General features: G+C 41.9%; 2 protein-coding genes across 2 annotated transcripts in view; one reads left to right on the plus strand and one right to left on the minus strand.

Annotated features, from left to right (window-relative positions):
• Window positions 1-10,537, plus strand: part of LOC105498712 (G protein subunit alpha 14) — a 221,685-nt gene extending 211,148 nt beyond the window's left edge. Inside the window, exons 4-7 of the mRNA XM_011770984.2 lie at window positions 2,390-2,518; window positions 4,880-5,009; window positions 7,896-8,049; window positions 9,461-10,537. Of these exons, the coding sequence (XP_011769286.2) occupies window positions 2,390-2,518; window positions 4,880-5,009; window positions 7,896-8,049; window positions 9,461-9,651 (604 nt within the window). The 3' untranslated portion in view covers window positions 9,652-10,537. The remainder of the gene's footprint in view (window positions 1-2,389; window positions 2,519-4,879; window positions 5,010-7,895; window positions 8,050-9,460) is intronic.
• Window positions 10,538-12,078: 1,541 nt separating this feature from the next.
• The window catches only part of LOC105498962 (vacuolar protein sorting 13 homolog A), a 246,971-nt gene continuing 241,018 nt past the window's right edge, over window positions 12,079-18,031 (minus strand). The window contains exon 72 of the mRNA XM_071077637.1: window positions 12,079-17,573. Within this exon, the coding sequence (XP_070933738.1) occupies window positions 17,523-17,573 (51 nt within the window). The 3' untranslated portion in view covers window positions 12,079-17,522. The remainder of the gene's footprint in view (window positions 17,574-18,031) is intronic.

Here is an 18,031-nt window from a genome sequence, read left to right on the forward strand (position 1 = left end):
GTGCTGCCCTCTAGTGGCACAGGCAGGCTGTGCTCCCAGCACACACAGGAAGCTCAATCCTTTGTTTATTGGCTGCCTGTGACGGCCTACACACTGTATTTTGGACCCATACAGCTCAACTTTTAATTCATTAATCCTTGAAGGTAAGAAGATTTCTATTTAGATGTCCCGGCATGCAAGCTGTCCCATACAGATGACAGATTTTCACTTTCGTGGGCATTTCCTGTTCACATCTGTAATCCCAGGGACTTGGAAGGCAGAGGTGGGAGGATCGCTTGAAACCAGGAATTCGAGACTAGCCTGGGCAGCAGAGCAGACCCCGTCTCTGCAAAAAATACAAAAAGTAGCTGGGCGTGGTGGCCTGTGCCTGTAATCCCAGCTACTCGGGAGGCTGAGGCGGGAGGATGTCTTGAACCTAGGAGATTGAGGTTACAGTGAGCCTTGATTGCACCACTGCAATATAGCCTGAGTGACAGAGTGAGACTCTGTCTCAAAAAAAGGAAAATTTAAATAAATAAATAAATAATATCCCAGGGCAATGCCTCCTCAGTCTGGCCACTGGGCAACAGTTTGATATGGGTCCTTCTTAAAGTGGCAATAACTCCTGCTTCTGCAGCTCAGCTTTCTCACGTGTCCCATATCATCTTCCATCCCCTGAGGCTCAGGAATCCCTTCCCCAGATTTGCCTCCTTCCCTTTGGGTACCACTGTCACCCTCGGAGCAGGCATTGAGCTGGACAAGGCATTGGGCAGGAGAGGAAGCCTGAAGTGTCACCTCCTGTGGTTTCAATGGCCTTTCTTTGGTGTTTATCCCGGGCTGAGAGTTTAATGTCATTAATCCAGGTTGGCACAACTAATCTAAGTACAGGAATGTTTAGGTGCAAAAAAGCCTCAAGGCAGGAAAATAAACCCCAATAAGGTGTTAGATCAGCATAGGGAGGTGGAAGAAGGAAAGAAAGGGCCACGGAGGAGGGTTTGCCTTTGACACCTCAAGGAGCCAGGGATGGGCACGACGTTCCTGAGCCATAGCTGAGGTGGCCTGAGTTAGCTGCCTCTGTGAAGTCCTGGGGATTGGCTAGGGCTCTTGATATAGATCCATTTGGGGAAGACCCACCAGACCTGCTACACAGTTCAATGTAACCCTGCAAACCACGGGGGCGAGGCCACTGACATGGACGAGGGGCATGGCTAGGGTGGTGGGCAGAGCTGTCACAGAGAAAACAGCCTCTCCTAAACCCAGTTGCCCAACCTTCCAAACCGGCAGGACTCAAGGCACTTGCTCATTTTCTCCATCTGAGCCAGCGGTTTTCAATCCCTTGGCTAGAGAGGTCTGCTTGCGATGCGCCAGGCACTGTGGTAAGGGCTGCAGGTAGTAAACAACCAATGCTCTCTGCTCTCAGAGAATGTACAGTCTGGTGGAGCAAGTCAGGTATAAATCAAATAATCACACATCAAAGTACAGCAAAAACAGTGATAAGCCCTGGGACTGTATCTGGGTAGGGAGGTGGATTGTGGAAGGCTGCCCCAGTGCTTTGCTTCTGGAGCTGAAGGCATGTGGTGAACAGGGTTTGCCTGTGACCTCTTGGTTAGCCTCCATGTGAACCTGCTCAGCCCCTGATCCTGTGCTGGGACAGGGCAGGGCTGGTCTCAGCTTGCAGGGGGCTCTAGCTCTGCATCTCCAACTCTTTTGTTAGCTAGGGCCTGAGTTACAGTTATTTTACCTAAAAATGTCTTTTAGAAAGGCCTTAAAGTTGTTGTTGTTTTTTTTTTAAAGGATTCTCTTATTTTACTACAGAAAAAAAATATATATGTTTTAAGCTCAGGGCTTCAATATATGGCCAAAAATAAGTGAAGGCAAGTTTTGGGTTATTTTAGGAGATGTATAGTTTCCCAGTGTCTTCAACAGGAAAACTTTTTCTTGTTGCTGTTGTTTTGAATTTCTCCTCGGCCTGTTTTACGTCTGTGTATTTTCTTAGAAACTCTATTTAGTTCATTGAGCAAAGCTTTGGAGAACAGCATCTCCATTATATAATGTTCTTGGACAAGGGTGAGTGGGAGGGAGAAGGGCCTCTGGAGGGAGCATGACAGATGGGGCGTTGGAGACAGCCATTTCCAACATCCTGGTCCCTCCAGCCCCACTGTCTCCCTCGCTGGTCAAATAGAAGCAATGGAGCTTAGAACCCAGGAGCCAGAGACGGAGTGCTCTGCAGATGTCCCAGAAGGCTCATGAAAGTCCTTCTGACCCATATTGTCTTCAAAACAGTCGTAGGAAGGATGGAGAAGCCTGGCCTGGGGCTGGCTCTTAGGAAAGTCATTGATGGAATTCATGTGTCTGTGTGGGGCTCACTGTGAGTGGGGGGTGACTCAGTTCCTCGTTCTCTGATATACAGTTACCTGACTGACATCGACCGCATCGCTACACCATCATTTGTGCCGACACAACAAGACGTGCTTCGCGTCCGAGTGCCCACCACCGGCATCATCGAGTATCCATTTGACTTGGAAAACATCATCTTTCGGTAAGTCCGTCCCCCTGATGGAGCATGAAGAATCCGCCCAGGCGTGGAAGTCCCCAGATGGATTCTTGAACGTGTTATTGCTAAGCAGGGATTATATCTCTTAGGACAGAGTGACCCTCTCTGCTCGGGGTATTTAGAACTGTGGTAGATCTCAACCCTAGAATGGAGAGGAAGTCACCTTCCTATTACCCTTGGAGAAGAAGGGTTTCCTTACTGGAACCTGGAATGGTTCTTATGTGTAACTCACACACACACACACACACACACACACACACAAATGTATATACTTCTGTATCCCACAAATTGAATATAGTGATTATCGATGTCTTCTCTTTAAAGGTGAATAATATTTCCTTTCTCCTCTATTTTCTCCTCCAAGATTTATCCTTAGAAAATTAAGAATTTATACAAAAATGTGTATTAAAACTATGAAGAATAATATATAAAAACTAACAGCTGTGTAAAAATGTATGCATTTCTACTTACAAATATAGGGAATACTTTTAGGATGACTTCAGTGAATCTTCACTGCATTTAGTTATGGTAAAAAGTGAATAATATAGGGCATATACGTAGCACTGCACATTTCAAAGCACTTTTATATCCACTATTTCCCTTGTTCTTCCTAAAAATTATCGCACATGATTTTCTAGTTGAGACAACACACCAGTCCTCCCACATCCGGGTCCTGTCTGATCCCCAGTTATAGCTCAGTGCTTCTCTATCCAGAATTGCTGTGTTTGGGGAGCCCTCGGGTCCAGCCCCTCAAAAATGTCCCCCATCTATATTAGCATATCCCTGATTTTAATAGTAGCCCCCTGTGCGCCCATGAATTTCTCTAGGCATTTTCACAATTAACTGCTTTTTGCCATGTCCAAAACCTCTTAGAGAGAGGCTCCCAAGGATTTTTTTTGTTTTGTTTTAGAAAAGACTTTTATTTCTTCTAAGTTTATCCTTCTTGGACTGTGAAGAATGGGTTTTGCATTACTTTCTAGAGTCTGCTGAATGGGTTTAACATCCTTCACCAGTGAAATCTATTGCTTTACAACTCAGAGCACCTCTCCCAGTGGGATATTTCTGGCTGAAAAATTCTGACCTTTGAAATTGAGGCCTTTATAGAATGGCTTCTTCAAGCTCAGCCTTTTGACAGTTGCAATGTCCTGTTTCCAGATGGTTCCCTGCTGTGATAGCCAGCCACGAACACGTCATTGTGGGAGTGGTCGCACCTCCAGGACATGGTTCAAGGAGAGGATTGAATTTTTCGTTTTCCTTCCTGCACTTTTCTGGACAACAGTTCTGGGTGGTTGGCCTGTGGGCCACCTAAGCACATCGACCCAGGGTCTTCAGGGACTGGTGTGTGTGTGGTGGGGCGGTGAGGTAGGGGTGGGTGAGGGTGACTTGGCAGCTGTATCTGGTCCATTATGTGTTTTCTTTGGCTCACTCGGTATTATTAAAAATCGTTTGAGCTAACACATTGGATACCTTGTTTCTCCTGAAAGGCAGAGGCTGTGGTCATGGCAAGCCTGCGTTTTGTTCTGCAGAGCTTGGCTGCAGGTACACGGCAGGTTTCCCTGCAGACAGGGCCCCCGGCTGTTGTGCCGTGTATGTTTTTATACTTTGGGGAACCCACTTGCCTCATTCCCATAAACTGCCTGATTTGCGGCAGGTTTCCCTGCAGACAGGGCCCCCGGCTGTTGTGCCGTGTATGTTTTTATACTTTGGGGAACCCACTTGCCTCATTCCCATAAACTGCCTGATTCCTGGAGCATTTGAGCTCGTGATCCCTGGGCTGCGAGTTGCTGAAATTTTCCCCAGAGACACAGATAGAGGCTTTGGATTTCTGTGCTGGACAGAGGACACTTGTAGGTTTTTATAGGGAACAAGAGGTGGCATCCAGAGAATGCAGAAAGGATTTACGGTAAAATAGAGGAGCCACGAAAACAGAATAGGCTCAGGTCCTGAGTCCAGCGTGGGGGACCCGGAAGACAGCTGGCTACTCTGTCCCTCTTGTGTCTGGTATCCAGGGACTCTGCAGTGGTCACCACAGGACCCAAGTGGATGTTTGCGTTTTCTGCCTGGACACTGGTTAGCTTCCTAACCAGCAGGCTCCCCAAGTCACCTCTGCATGTCTTCAGAAATGTCATTTACATTCTCTGCCTTCTTTGCCAGGAAACATCCAGTGGTCCCTCATTGCTTAAAGCAGCAGCATCAAACATTTTAAAACTTAGGACCTCTTTTCTGTCTTAGAAATTATTGAGGACCCCAAAGAGCGCTGGTTTCCATGCTGTAATAATTCATGTCCTTTTCCCCCAAAGTGTCATGTATTCCAACCTTTGAAGGATCTGTGTTTCTACACAACAGGATGGTGGATGTTGGTGGCCAACGATCGGAAAGACGGAAATGGATTCACTGCTTTGAGAGTGTCACCTCCATTATTTTCTTGGTTGCTCTGAGCGAATATGACCAGGTCCTGGCTGAGTGTGACAATGAGGTACGCTAGGCGGGAAGTTTGGGTAGCTGTGGAAGCCAGAGCCCTATTCTGTGGTTTCTAAGAAGGCAACCAGGTCAGGAAATAGACCCTCGTCATTAGGTTCAACAGTCTTGCTACTCAAAGTGTGACCTGTGGACCAGTGGCACAGGCATCACTGGGATGGCTTGTTAGAAATGCAATCTTACTGAATCAACCCCAACCAACTACATCAGAATCTACATTTTAACAAGACCCCAGGTAATTCAAATATGTATGAAAGGCTGAGAATCATGGGCCTGGAACCCGGGTTCTAAACTTGAATGCACACTGGAGTTCGCTGAGGGACTTAATGAAAACCTGGTGCCTGAGTCCAACCCCAGAGATTCTGATTGAATTGGTGGTGAAGGGGGCCTGAGTGGGGGGAATTTTAAAAAGCACCCCAGGTGAATCCACTGCGCTGTGAAGGTTGGAACCTATTCAAAAGCCTAGGTTCTCATCCTTGGTGGCATAGTGGAATCTCTTGGCAAGCGTTTTACAAATGCCATCTCTTGGACCGAACACTAAAATTTCATATTTACTGAGTTTAGGTTGAGGCTTCTTTCGAGAGTCCACTAGGGATTCTACTGCACCGCCAACGCTGAGCAGCACTATCTCTAAAACACTTTACCCGGGCACACAGGCTTCCTAACCTCCATAGGCCCATGGTGCTCCCAAATTAGATCCCTACTGGAACTGGGGTGGGCAGTGGTGCTGGATGCTTGGAGCTGTTCTGGGGCTGCCCAGGATTGCATCTGCCTTCACGTCTCCTGGGAGGGACCCCCTCAGGGCAGCTGGGATGGATCCAGCCTGGTCAGGCACACATTGTCCCCTCAGAGCGGCCATAGCACTGGCTGCATCCAATTCCATCAGTGGGAGCTGCCCTGAGAGTGAAGAGGACCCTCAGACCCTCACAGCCACCTCTCTGTCAGGTTGGGGACAGTTGCGGTGGAACACTCATGTCCTCCTTATCATCTTTTCCCCTGAACTTGCATTAAGACCTCTTGACCTTTTAGAAAAATGTCTTTTGTTTCCAAGGCATGAAAGTAAATCAGTAAAGGACTCAGTCCAGGATTAGGCAATAACTGAACAAATTGTATCTTGTATTTCTTGAGAGCAGACTTTTCTCTGAGGAGCATAGCTTATATTACCTAATTAGTGGAGGATTAACCCATTTAATTGTGTCATTGTGCAAAGAACAGAAATCTTGGCTGCCGCCCAGCTCTCTCAACTGGAGATTTTTTTGTTGTTAAGACAAGACATTCAGTTATCAATATAAAAAAATGGCTCCAAATTTGTTTCAGGAATTATTTGTGATGTTCCTCAGGAAACTCAAAAGATTAGTAAGGTGCACAAGGGACCAGTATCTCAGCCCAAAGTGCTTAGAAATTAACACTTTCTCCTCTCTTAAAAATCACAAAATATTTGAGAAAAATTAAGTGGTTGCCACTCCAGACTTTCCCCTCCTGGTTGTAGATCTGTGTTATATCCACTCTGTATACTGTCTGGGAATTTTTCATATACTTTATTTCCTTGGAGATCATTATCAATAAGATCATAATAAATTTTAAAGCTTTAATACATTCCAGATCGTAATTCCCCCAGAGCGTGCGGAGTGGCAGAAGGAGCCTGGGTGTCTGGAAGGTGTGAGGAAAGAGTGACTGATGGCATGGCCCTCTTGAGTGTGTGTGCCGAGCTTGGATGTTTTTCACTCTGATCCCTTCCTTCCCTACAGGAAAGTTCTTATTTCTTTCCTCTTAGAAATACTTGAGAAAGAACGGAATGCTATCTAGAACAATTATTGTCACAGATAAGATTTGTTTGTGCCCTGTCTGCTCTCAGTAAATTAGGAGCATTTAGTATCTTCTTGCCAATGTCTGACATTTAGAAATTATCACTGTCTTTCTACGTAACCTTCCCCAGGTCCCACTATTACAGGGGCTCGGGAAAGTTATGTAAATATTCCAGATAAGGCCAGGCACGGTGGCTCACGCCTGTAATCTCAGCATTTTGGGAGGCCGAGGCAGGCAGATCACGAGGTCAGGAGATTGAGACCATCCTGGTTAACACAGTGAAACGCTGTCACTACTAAAAATACAAAAAATTAGCCGGGCGTGGTGGTACACACCTGTTGTCCCAGCTACTCGGGAGGCTGAGGCAGGAGAATCGCTTGAACCCAGGAGCTGGAGGTTGCAGTGAGCCGAGATCGTGCCACTGCACTCTAGCCTGGGCAACAGAGTGAGACTCCATCTCAAAAAAAACAAAAAACAAAAAACAAAAAAGGACGTTCTGAACAACAGTATGCTCACCCATCAAACGGGCCACTGCTCTGCTTATAAAGTGTGGCACAGGGTGGGTTCACAGTAGCACTGCCTCCCGTCTCTGCCAATGTCTAGCATTCCTAGGGGCAGTGGCCTTGCTGGAAGAGCCTTGTCATTTGACTGCTGAGGCCCAGTCTGGAAGCCCATAACCAACTGAGGAGGCCGTGTCATGTCTGAAGTTGGCACTTCCCTACTTGGTAATCCCAATGATCACGACACAGGAAATTTGTCAAATGTGGGTAGGAACCTTCCTTCTCCAAGTTGCACCAAAGCCTTTCTTATTTCCTCCCTGTGAGTTTTGGGCTGGAGAAGAGCTGGGATGCAACAGGAGAGGTGACCCAGAAGGGGAAGGTTGGTAAGAGGCTTGGGGAGGGGCAAACAGAAGTAGGAGGCCTGTTGCCTTGGGCTCCACATGCTCACCAGCTTCAGCAGACAGTGGTCCAGAGACTGCGACAGGGCAAGGGAAGAGATGGATGGACTGGCAATGTCCCATGTTGTTTCCAAAATATTTCCTTTCTACTTCATCCCAAGTCCCTTGTTTTTCACTTAGAACCGCATGGAAGAGAGCAAAGCCTTATTTAAAACCATCATCACCTACCCCTGGTTTCTGAATTCGTCTGTGATCTTATTCTTGAACAAGAAGGATCTTTTGGAAGAGAAAATCATGTACTCTCATCTAATTAGCTATTTCCCAGAATACACAGGTAAGTGTCTATCTTGTGGACGGTATTTCTGTGTTGATCTCGTCTACCTCCTGGGCATCAGTCTAGAGTTACCACAGCAAAAAGGGTCTCCCTGGTCTGCCTAGAACACCCTCTGTCCCTATTCCCACCTTCAAACAGAAGCTCTAGTTGCACCATTGTGTGTTTTCACCGAAGCACCTCCACACACGCTTCCCTCCGTGCTGGGAATATCCTTGCCAACTCCCTTCACTGCCTCCACGTTGTTCTCCAAAACCCAGCAAAGGCCTCCCCTTCTCTGGGAGCATTTATGGCCTCCCCTGCCCATCCGGTCTGCAGTAGGGGTGCCTCCTCCTTTCTGCTCCCTTGGCAGCCTGATCCCCGCTTGCTCTCTTGGCCACATCACGCTATGTCGTATCCTCTGCTCACTCAGCTTTCTTCCCAGTTGGCTCCGTGAGGGCAGAGATCTGCTTGATTTATCTGTGCATTCCTCGTGCCAGTTGGAGTACCTGGTGCTTCTTATGTGTATGTTAGACTGTGGCATCCCTTTTCCCAGCAACATGGCGGACTCTGAAGCTCTTTTTACATAACATGTCCAAGGTAGGAGAGTCTCATGCCCTGTTGCTAATTGTTTCTGGTACAGGAGATCTCAAACATTCAGTTTGACACTGATATTTAGTGGATTCATGTTTCAGCTCTCTTCTTTCCCCTTTTACTAACCGTACTGGCTGTGCAGTATAGCACCCTCGAGCTTTAAAATCAGCCTGATAATGTTAGTTCCCACATTCTTCCTTTTATCTCTCCTAGACCAGAGCTGTCTGTCCATATGTGTTAGCAAGGATTACTTCTCTTCAAAAGTGGTCCAAATCAGACAAATTGGGTCACTATGTTTAAACAAATCGCCATAAAGTACAATTTTTAGATACCAGAGGACATTTTAAAATATGACTATTTTATGGGTTCATGATGAGATACCATAAAAATAATGCTGCAGGTAAACTGTTCCCTAGAAATAAAGATCAAAGCAGGATCTCAAATAAGAACAAGAGTACATTAAAAAATGGTTCTTGGGGCCAGGCACAGTGGCTTATGCCTGTAATCCCAGCACTTTGGGAGGCCAAGGTGGGTGGATCACCTGAGGTCAGGAGTTCAAGACCAGTGTGGCCAACATGGTAAAACCCCGTCTCTACTAAAAATACAAAATCGCTGCATGTAGTGGCACGCATCTGTAATCCCAGCTACTTGGGAGGCTGAGGAAGGAGAATTGCTTGAACCCCAAAAGTGGAGGTTGCAGTGAGCTGAGATTGCGCCACTGTACTCCAACCTGGGCTACAGAGCAAGACTCTGTCTCAAAAAACAAACAAACAAAAATGGTTCTTGGGAGGACATGGTGTTAAGTCTGTGTCTTTATTCCCCTAATTGCACTTGTGACTAGGACCAAAGCAGGATGTCAAAGCTGCCAGAGACTTTATCCTGAAGCTTTACCAAGATCAGAATCCTGACAAAGAGAAAGTCATCTACTCTCACTTCACGTGTGCTACAGATACAGACAACATTCGCTTTGTGTTTGCTGCTGTCAAAGACACAATTCTACAGCTAAACCTAAGGGAATTCAACCTTGTTTAAAAGCTGCTGCCCACTCCTCCCCCATAACAGAAGATGTGATTTGCAAACTCCTTGTTTTATTTGCAAGTGCTTCTGACATCTCCAGAGCCAGCCCCGTGCCAGGCACTAAGGACGCCACGCAGATCATGGAGACAGAGATGGGTGATGGAACTTGGAAGACATTTGAGTTTACCAAAATACTTTAAAAGTCCTTGTATCCCAAATTGTTTTAATAATTATTTTCTTGACTTTTGGCTGTAATATTTTGTGTAATTTTTGAATTTGGTGTTTTCTAGAATTTTTAAAGGCCACTTTGATTTAGTTTTAAATTTCAAATATGTTTAAAAATAGCAATTAAAATTATGTAAGCAAGGAGCCTGTTTATAGATCATGCCTTGAAACCTCTAGAACTAATCTGGGTGACTTTTTAAAAAATGCTAATGAGTCTGAAGCTTTTTATTAAATCTTGTAATTTAGAGACATTTTTAATTTTCACCTCATGCTGAAGGCTGACTCCTTTAACTTGCCACCAAAGATTTTTTTTTGAACACTTAGTTCTTTTTGTGTGTTAATTTTCTAAGCCAAATTAATAGATATACAAGTATATCTAACTTAGCTTTGCCACAATTTGATCACCATGAAGCCAAAGCTGGCATAGAGTAATGGGCTCTAGATAGCATGTATGTTGTATTGGTGAAAAATGTGTGTGTGTGTATATATACATTTTTATCCCCAATGTATAGTATATGACTAGGTCTTGTAAACGTATGAAATGGCTAAAAGCCCACACTGTTTGACAAATGTTATGTAACCCTGCCAAAGTTCTGATGGCCACCACAGATTTGCTGTTTGAATTATGTATGCTGTGCCTTTCTGAGGAGGCTAAGAATATACCATTCTGCTATTATCATTGGGTTATGTTGTGTTTCTTAGAGCTCATGGTTGACTGATGGTTCTGCTCCTAAACAGGAAAATGCTGTGGCCTTAATAGTAACTCGGAAACTTTCTTAAGATTCCTCCTTTCAAGGCCAGTCTGTACGCATCATCGTGGCATGCTGCAGTTCCCTCAGTAGCTGGCTGGGTCAAGCAGAAGGAGAATCCTCTGGGAAGTAAGAGTGCTCCACACTAAAGGCCCAAGATGGTTTTATGCATGTGTGCACACACGCCTGCGCACACACACACCATTTGGGGATATAAGGTATGAAGTGTCTATCTCAAATCAGTCTATAAAATGCACCTCGTTTGGCTAACATACTTTATGGAACCATGCGTCCCCATTCTGTGGGAACAATTCCAAGTGCTGAAAAAGACAAATTATTCTGATATGTAGCGATTCTACAATAGCAACATCTAACTTTAAAAAAATGAATCCTTACTCAAGAGATCAATGCAATAACAACAACTTTTGTGGAAGTTCACAGATTGATGTTAAAATTTATCTAGAACAGTAAAGGTCCAGAAATAGCCGAGACAATTTTGCACGAGAACAGAGAGAGGGGAGTGGAGCTCTTTAGGATATCTAGAAGCACAAACAAAATACAAGACAATCCCCCTCCCCACCCATGATGGGCTAGAGGCTATGGACTGGGTTTCACTAGCCAATTAACATAAAAAGGGTTCAACAGAATCCAGTAATGGGGAAATTAAACAATGAAGAATTCCATTTCTTATTTCAAGCACTTTCTAGCATTGAGTTTTTGTTAATTTATAGTTGGCTGACCACTTAAAGCATACAAGAAAATGATGGCTTTCCATATTCTAGTTGTAGGAGGGCTGTTAAATAAGTCATTCAAAGGGTGGTAACAATATTTTCTTAAGGCGTGGAAAGGCTAGACTCTCAATATCAGAGGTGAATTACCTCTGCCAATGTTGATTCTGCCAGTAGAAAATTCCCTCCTGGCCCTTCATTCAATATACTCATTACTTACTGGGGAAATGAGTCATGCGGAGTTTTCTAAGGTTAAGAGGCAGAATGTCGGTGGTTAAGAATTCACTAGGTTGAGACCATCCTGGCCAACACGGTGAAACCCCATCTCTACTAAAACTAAAAAATACAAAAATTAGCTGGGTGTGGTGGTGCGCACCTGTAGTCCCAGCGACTCAGGAGGCTGAGGCAGGAAAATCGCTTGAACCTGGGAGATGGAGGTTGCAGTGAGCCAAGATTGTGCCACTGCACTCCAGCCTGGTGACAGAGCAAGACTCTGTCTCAAAAAAAAAAAAAAAAAAAATAGATTTCACTAGGTACTATACCATACCACCCCCAAGCTTTTAGTCAGCAATGATCATGCAGGGCTGGAATGTCGCCTGCTTTGACTGAAAAATCAGGGCCTTGGACAATCTGTTACTCACATTTATTTAAGCCCCAAAGAGGGTGGAATTTATATAGGCAAGGGTAAGCTATTGATAATGTTTCCAGTTCTATCAAAAAACTAAAAACAGAAGCAGACCAAAGATCAGAAATCTTTATTTGACAAAGGTATACATGGTGAAAATGGACAGTCATCTTACCATGCAATCCAAATCTACCAATACCAAGAAATGATTATTGTTAAGAAAGTCATTAGTGAGCATGGCCAACCAATTTTTAGAGAAAGGAATAAAAGAATAAGATTAGTTTCAAAAGGAAGAACTTCACTGTAAACATCTGTGTTTATAAATTATCTTAGAATACACAAAACCAAGGCAGAGACTGTGTAACAGGCAACTGAGCCAAGCACACATAAAAGAGGAATGAGGAACAGAAAAGTGTAGGAAATCCTGCAGCGATGCAGAAATAGATATTTTTAAAACGATCATGATCAATGACCATATTTTCATTAAAGAATAAACATTCCAAAGCAGCACAGGCTATTTGATCAATTAAAAAAACTAGCAAGAGAATATTTTTAAAGTGCACCTTTCCTGAAAAAATCATTTTTATATGTAATACACAGTCATATACAGAGATAATTATTTTTAAAAGTCTGTAACAATCTATCTGACCTTGTAACAAGTCCCAGATACCATTCCTAATAGTTTGTGAGTGTGGCTATTAAATCATCGATATTGAAAATATTTCAGTGTAATCTATGCTACATTTTTACTTGAATGCTTTTCAGCCCGAGAATTGGGAACTTTTGAGTAATGAACTGAACACCGGAGGTACGATGGCATAACAGGAAATGTTGGGATTTTCCAACATGTTCTACTTTAATTATACTTCTGATTATTAGATATCTCATTATACCAATCTCACAGGGTTTCTTGTTACAAGGACTTCATTAGAAGGAGCACATTATTGAGGTATCAGAGTAACACTAAATGAATAGTTCAATGACTGACAGGGATTTTTCTATCATAACAGTGTGATATCTATCATCATAGCAGGTGTTAAACTATAATTTGTATTTGTATAAAGTAATAAAAACTTTAAAAAATACCCATATCAGCCTAAAAAAATTGAAGTTATATTTCTTGTATAGCTTTTTGGGTAACCAAAATTTTTTTTTTTAAATGCCATAATGCTTTAAAAAAGAACTCATCTGTAATTCTAAAGTAAAAAATTTTTTAAACGACATGGAAAAATTTACTTTACAAAAGAGGAAATATAAAGTAGAAAAAGGTTTCAATCAAAGAAACATGAGTAAGATGTGTAATAGAGTAGGATTCTGTATCTTCTCAATGTGCCGGCTTTGCTTTTCGGATAGTCCTGAAACAAATACTACTTGAGACCAATTGTGACAGTGGAGAAAAGTTTGCTCTAACAGTCGGAGTGGCCAAAAATGGACAGTACAGATTACAAGAATCGCAATTTTAACTGACGAATCCTAGCTTGATTAGGTTGCCATTAATGATAAGGAATAACTTCAAAAGTATATTTCAAAGGACTAAGCAGGAGAGTGAATGGGGTTCCTTTTAGAGTTGTGCTATACTGAATAGCACCAAAGAAAATCAGATTGACTAAGTCTGTATTGAGTCCTGCATATGGAATGTGAGTTATTTACCTTTTCTCCTTGGATCTTAAAGCAATGAGGAAATCCACTGTTTTTAGTAAAAAGGCATTGATATTTGCATAGTGAATATTTTGGCCCCACCAGAATGTGCCCTACATATTAGCTCCGCATTTTTAAAGGCCTTTGCCACCTGTATGGTCAATCAGCCAAAAGGAAGATGGTGCAAATTCAACGGACTCCAAAGGACAATGTCTGTCCCCAATTCTATGATAGTAAAATGCCTAGTGGTAAAGAGGTTAAAGTACATCTAGGTAAACAAAAGACTGCTGTGGCCTTTTGTGGGTGCTGTTTGTGGATCTGATTTTTCTATGCTTTTTCTGGTTCCACTGGATCATACGAGGTGCCTGATACACAGCAGAGAAGAAAAATGTTTCAGAAACCAAACGAGTGATTCCATCTTCTCACTCAAAAGAGAAAGTGCTGAGCCTCTCTAGACTTCCTGAGCTGTGGATCTGCTGCTCCTTATCTAAGGTCAGGCTCCACACAATCCAGACTCTTCCAACAGTCACTGGATGGCCCATGCCTCCTGCAGAGTCTTTCAAGCTTTCTTTTTTTCAATTGCATTTCATAATAGGAAACACTTTATCTTGTGACCCCGTATACACAGTAAATAGAAGATTTCGCTGAAACAGGAACCAATACTTAACCATTTTACATGCTCTATTGTTCCTCTATTTTTTATTTCACTTTTAAAATATACTGGTCTTGAGCTGTTGAGTTGATTTCATGACCCACTAATGAGTTAGGACTTAGTGTGGAAAAACAGCATCCCTGAGGATTTGGGTTGATCCTGACAAAAGGTAACAAGCAATAGCCCTGGAACCCGAAAAGATTTCTCTGATCTGTGTTGGCTGAGCCACCAAAGCATCCACTGTCAATGTATTTGGCACATACTTTGAGCTTCTACAAGCAAACTAATCAAGTATATTGTCCCAATCTTTTTAATACAGGGGCCTACGTGAAGGGGCACTTGACATAGCCTGAGGGATCAACGAATACTGGCAAGTGATAACTGGATAATTTAGGTGCAGGAAATTCAGCACTGTGTAGAGTCCTTTTAATTTAATCTTACTTTTTACCAGACAGTAATACGATGCTACTGTGTGGGATGTTTCTATGAGATGAGCTAGGTGCACAGATATTCACTGGAACAATATATTACTGCTATTACCATCAGAAGAAATGAGAGAGAGAATTATTATAGAAAAGATCATGTAAGTCTAAGAAAGACTGATTCATTTGGAGGCCACAGGATAGTTGCCTCCAAATGGATTAGGATTGTGGAGGAGAGGGGTAGGTAAGAACTGCCTCAGGTGGTAATGATTATTTAGAGTCCAGATAACAACTCAGCCACACTAAACTGACCTTGGGATTTTTGCAAACAGTAGAGGAAAAGCAGCAAATATATACACTCTACAAGGGAAGACACTGGAGAAGTGTACGTGCCTTTTGGCTCAGAGAGTATTTTCTAAATGTGAAGAAATCAAAGTTGCTCTTTCCAATGACTTATGATTTTCTGGTGGAGAGTTGGCAGGGAACTCTGTCTTGGTCCTCACATAATTATCATAGACCAGAAGACATGCTATGCTGGAATTAAGGGCCTAATAATAGAGTTAGCAAATAATACATGGAAGGGGCACAAGACTGAACACCTCATTCCATAGCCACCACCAAACAACTTAAGACAAGCTTAAATTTCTCCAGCAGAGAGCCATTTATTGTAGTTAAATGTAATTTAGGGCAGATGGTTTTCAAATACAAGACGATTGTATATTCTAACCTTCAAGAAAAATGGGCTATAGAATCAAACAAAAACTAAATTGTAAAATGTGATGCTAAAAACACTGACTCGTTATCTAGTGATCTACTGATGTTCTTAGTGTTTTTGTTTAGATGAAGACAAGCTTCTAAAACAAATGATACGATGTGGCTCTTGAAAGAAGTGTGGGTCCCTCTAGAGACAAGGAAGCCATGGGAGGAGGTGACGTGTAAACCAGTGGCAGGGAAAGAAGAAGAAGAGATATTTCATGATTCTTATGGCAAGGGAACAAGAAAGACAGGCACTATCCTTTCTATGTGGACTAGTTACAAGACCCACTCCTGCTGGCTGCCAGAGGACACCAGAATTTCTATGTTTACTATTTGTGTAAGGCTTTTCTGCTTCACGACACTACACCCAGGGAGGCAGGGGGCTGTAATTTTTCTGAGACTGGTGAAATCATAACATTGGAATGGGTAATGAAGTATTTTGTTTTGGATGAGGACAATCTGATGCAAGCTCTCTGACTACCTCTACTCTTAGGTTTAATTCTGACAAAAGCAAAACTGGAGGAGCTTAGCAACAGAGAAAATACGCACTTTTTTTTCTTTTTTTTATAAAAAGGTCAACATGGAAACACACTTTCATGTGGTTTGAAACGTGTGGTTTGATTCAATTTAAGTTCAGCAGAGCAAAAAGCATTTTGGGAGAAACTACTGAGAATAAACAATGTGTTTTAGTCATCAGAGAGAAATCAGAAGCATTAAGTAGATTTGGTCAGCAAGAAATAACAATTACAATATAGCATGCTGTTTATTTTAGCTTTTACAACAAAGCAAGGGTTTTAGGAGCCTGAGAAGAATTTCACAACCATTGACTATACAGAGTCTTCAATTCCAAAAACAGTTTATAATAACTTGGTGGCACATACAACATGCATTGAATACTCTGTATTATTCAGTATCTAAATAGGATCCTGCATCATTCTCTTCATAGTTCACAATCATACATTCATTCCCTTTTACCTGAAACAATCCATTAATATTAAGGTGCAAAGATCTTGGACAAAAATCAAGAAAGAAAACCTCATGTCCTTATTTTTACTAATGTATAGCTGATGATTTCTGTGATAAGCTGTAAATTTAGAAGAGTGACTCTCATTTGAATAACTGTAGAGAAAGCAAACCAGAAATTCTCAATCTGTTGGCAACAGGACAGCTTATTGGGCTAGATTTCAGGGTACATACACTTATGAGAAGGACTGTCTGTTGGAAGCATAATTCACTGTATCTAAGATGTTGGGAATTTTGTATATTCCATGTTAACAGTGAATGGAAAGTAGGCATTGTTAAGGCTTTAGATATTCTCCTTTAATATTAGCAGTCTATTAAAAACATGACTTGGATAAACCAAGTAGATCTCATGAAATACGCTTGAGGAAATATTTCAAAGTCCCTAAAGTTCTCAGAGACTTCCTTTTTTGAGTAGCATACTAATTTCTTTAAGTTTTCTTAAGGGGAGGCTTCAATCTATGTTATAAATTGTATTTTAAAAGATTGTTTTAAATAATCATACTATGCATTTTAAGTATAATTCAAACCTATCCTTTATATTAAAAATAAGGAAAATAATATCAAAATATTTGTCTATAAAAAGAACTTCATGATTCTAAAGAAACCACCACCAAAGTTCTCTTGATACCACTGAGGCAATGTTTGATTTGATTGTTTACCCATCACTCAGGGAGTCTGAAATAAGCATGATGGAAGTTCAAAATGTGAACTAGAAACATTAAACTTGGCTCCATGTGGAGATGAATTACAGGCAGCCTCTCCACCTTTACAGAGAAAAACTTGGAGCAAATATTTAAGATTCATAATTTTTTCTTCTTTTACAAAATAATTATAATTATAAATAGATGCATGATTCAAGTTAGAAAACCAGGTAATTGCTGAAGAGTTGAAATATTTTAATCACATAGCTGTTTTACCTGATTCTGTTTTTTGTTTTTTTTTTTTAATCATCCAAAATACAGGGTACTTGAAATTATTTCTGTAATATGCTTCCCAAACAGGTTTTGAAAGGTACAGTCTAGGAGCTGTAATTCCTTATTGCTGTGTGTCTTCAGGCAGTGTTCTCTGTCAGAGGCTTGGAGAAGGTTCTCTTGCTTCTTCTAGCTTTGTAAGGATCCACTGCGGTGGGAAAATAAAGGAACATTTGCTTACTTCAGTGAACTTGCAATGAAACAAAATGTAATGAGGTTTAGAAGTTAGCTTTATAGTTTAGTTAGGTATATACTGACAGCCAATACATAAAATTCATCCTGCAAAAGAGATCATTCACTTCAATGGCCCAGATGACTCAGGGACAATGGTACTTGGTTTAATAGTAGGAATGCGGTTTTTCTAAGGTCTTTGGGTATTCATCTTCAGAATAAGTGAAATGAGCCAGCCTGAGAGAAAAACATTACTTCCAATCTGTGCTGATTTTATATCATGAACTTCCATGAATCCAGATATAGGATTCTACTAATGGAGTAGAAATAAGTACAATTCCAGAGAGGGTAGTAGAAGCGACATTCTTGAGCATTTTAGGTGCCTTTACAATATATTTTCTATTCTAAAATAATTTGAAATAACAAAAATAAAAT

Source organism: Macaca nemestrina, chromosome 14, assembly GCF_043159975.1.
Source record: "Macaca nemestrina isolate mMacNem1 chromosome 14, mMacNem.hap1, whole genome shotgun sequence".
Lineage (NCBI taxonomy): Eukaryota > Metazoa > Chordata > Mammalia > Primates > Cercopithecidae > Macaca > Macaca nemestrina.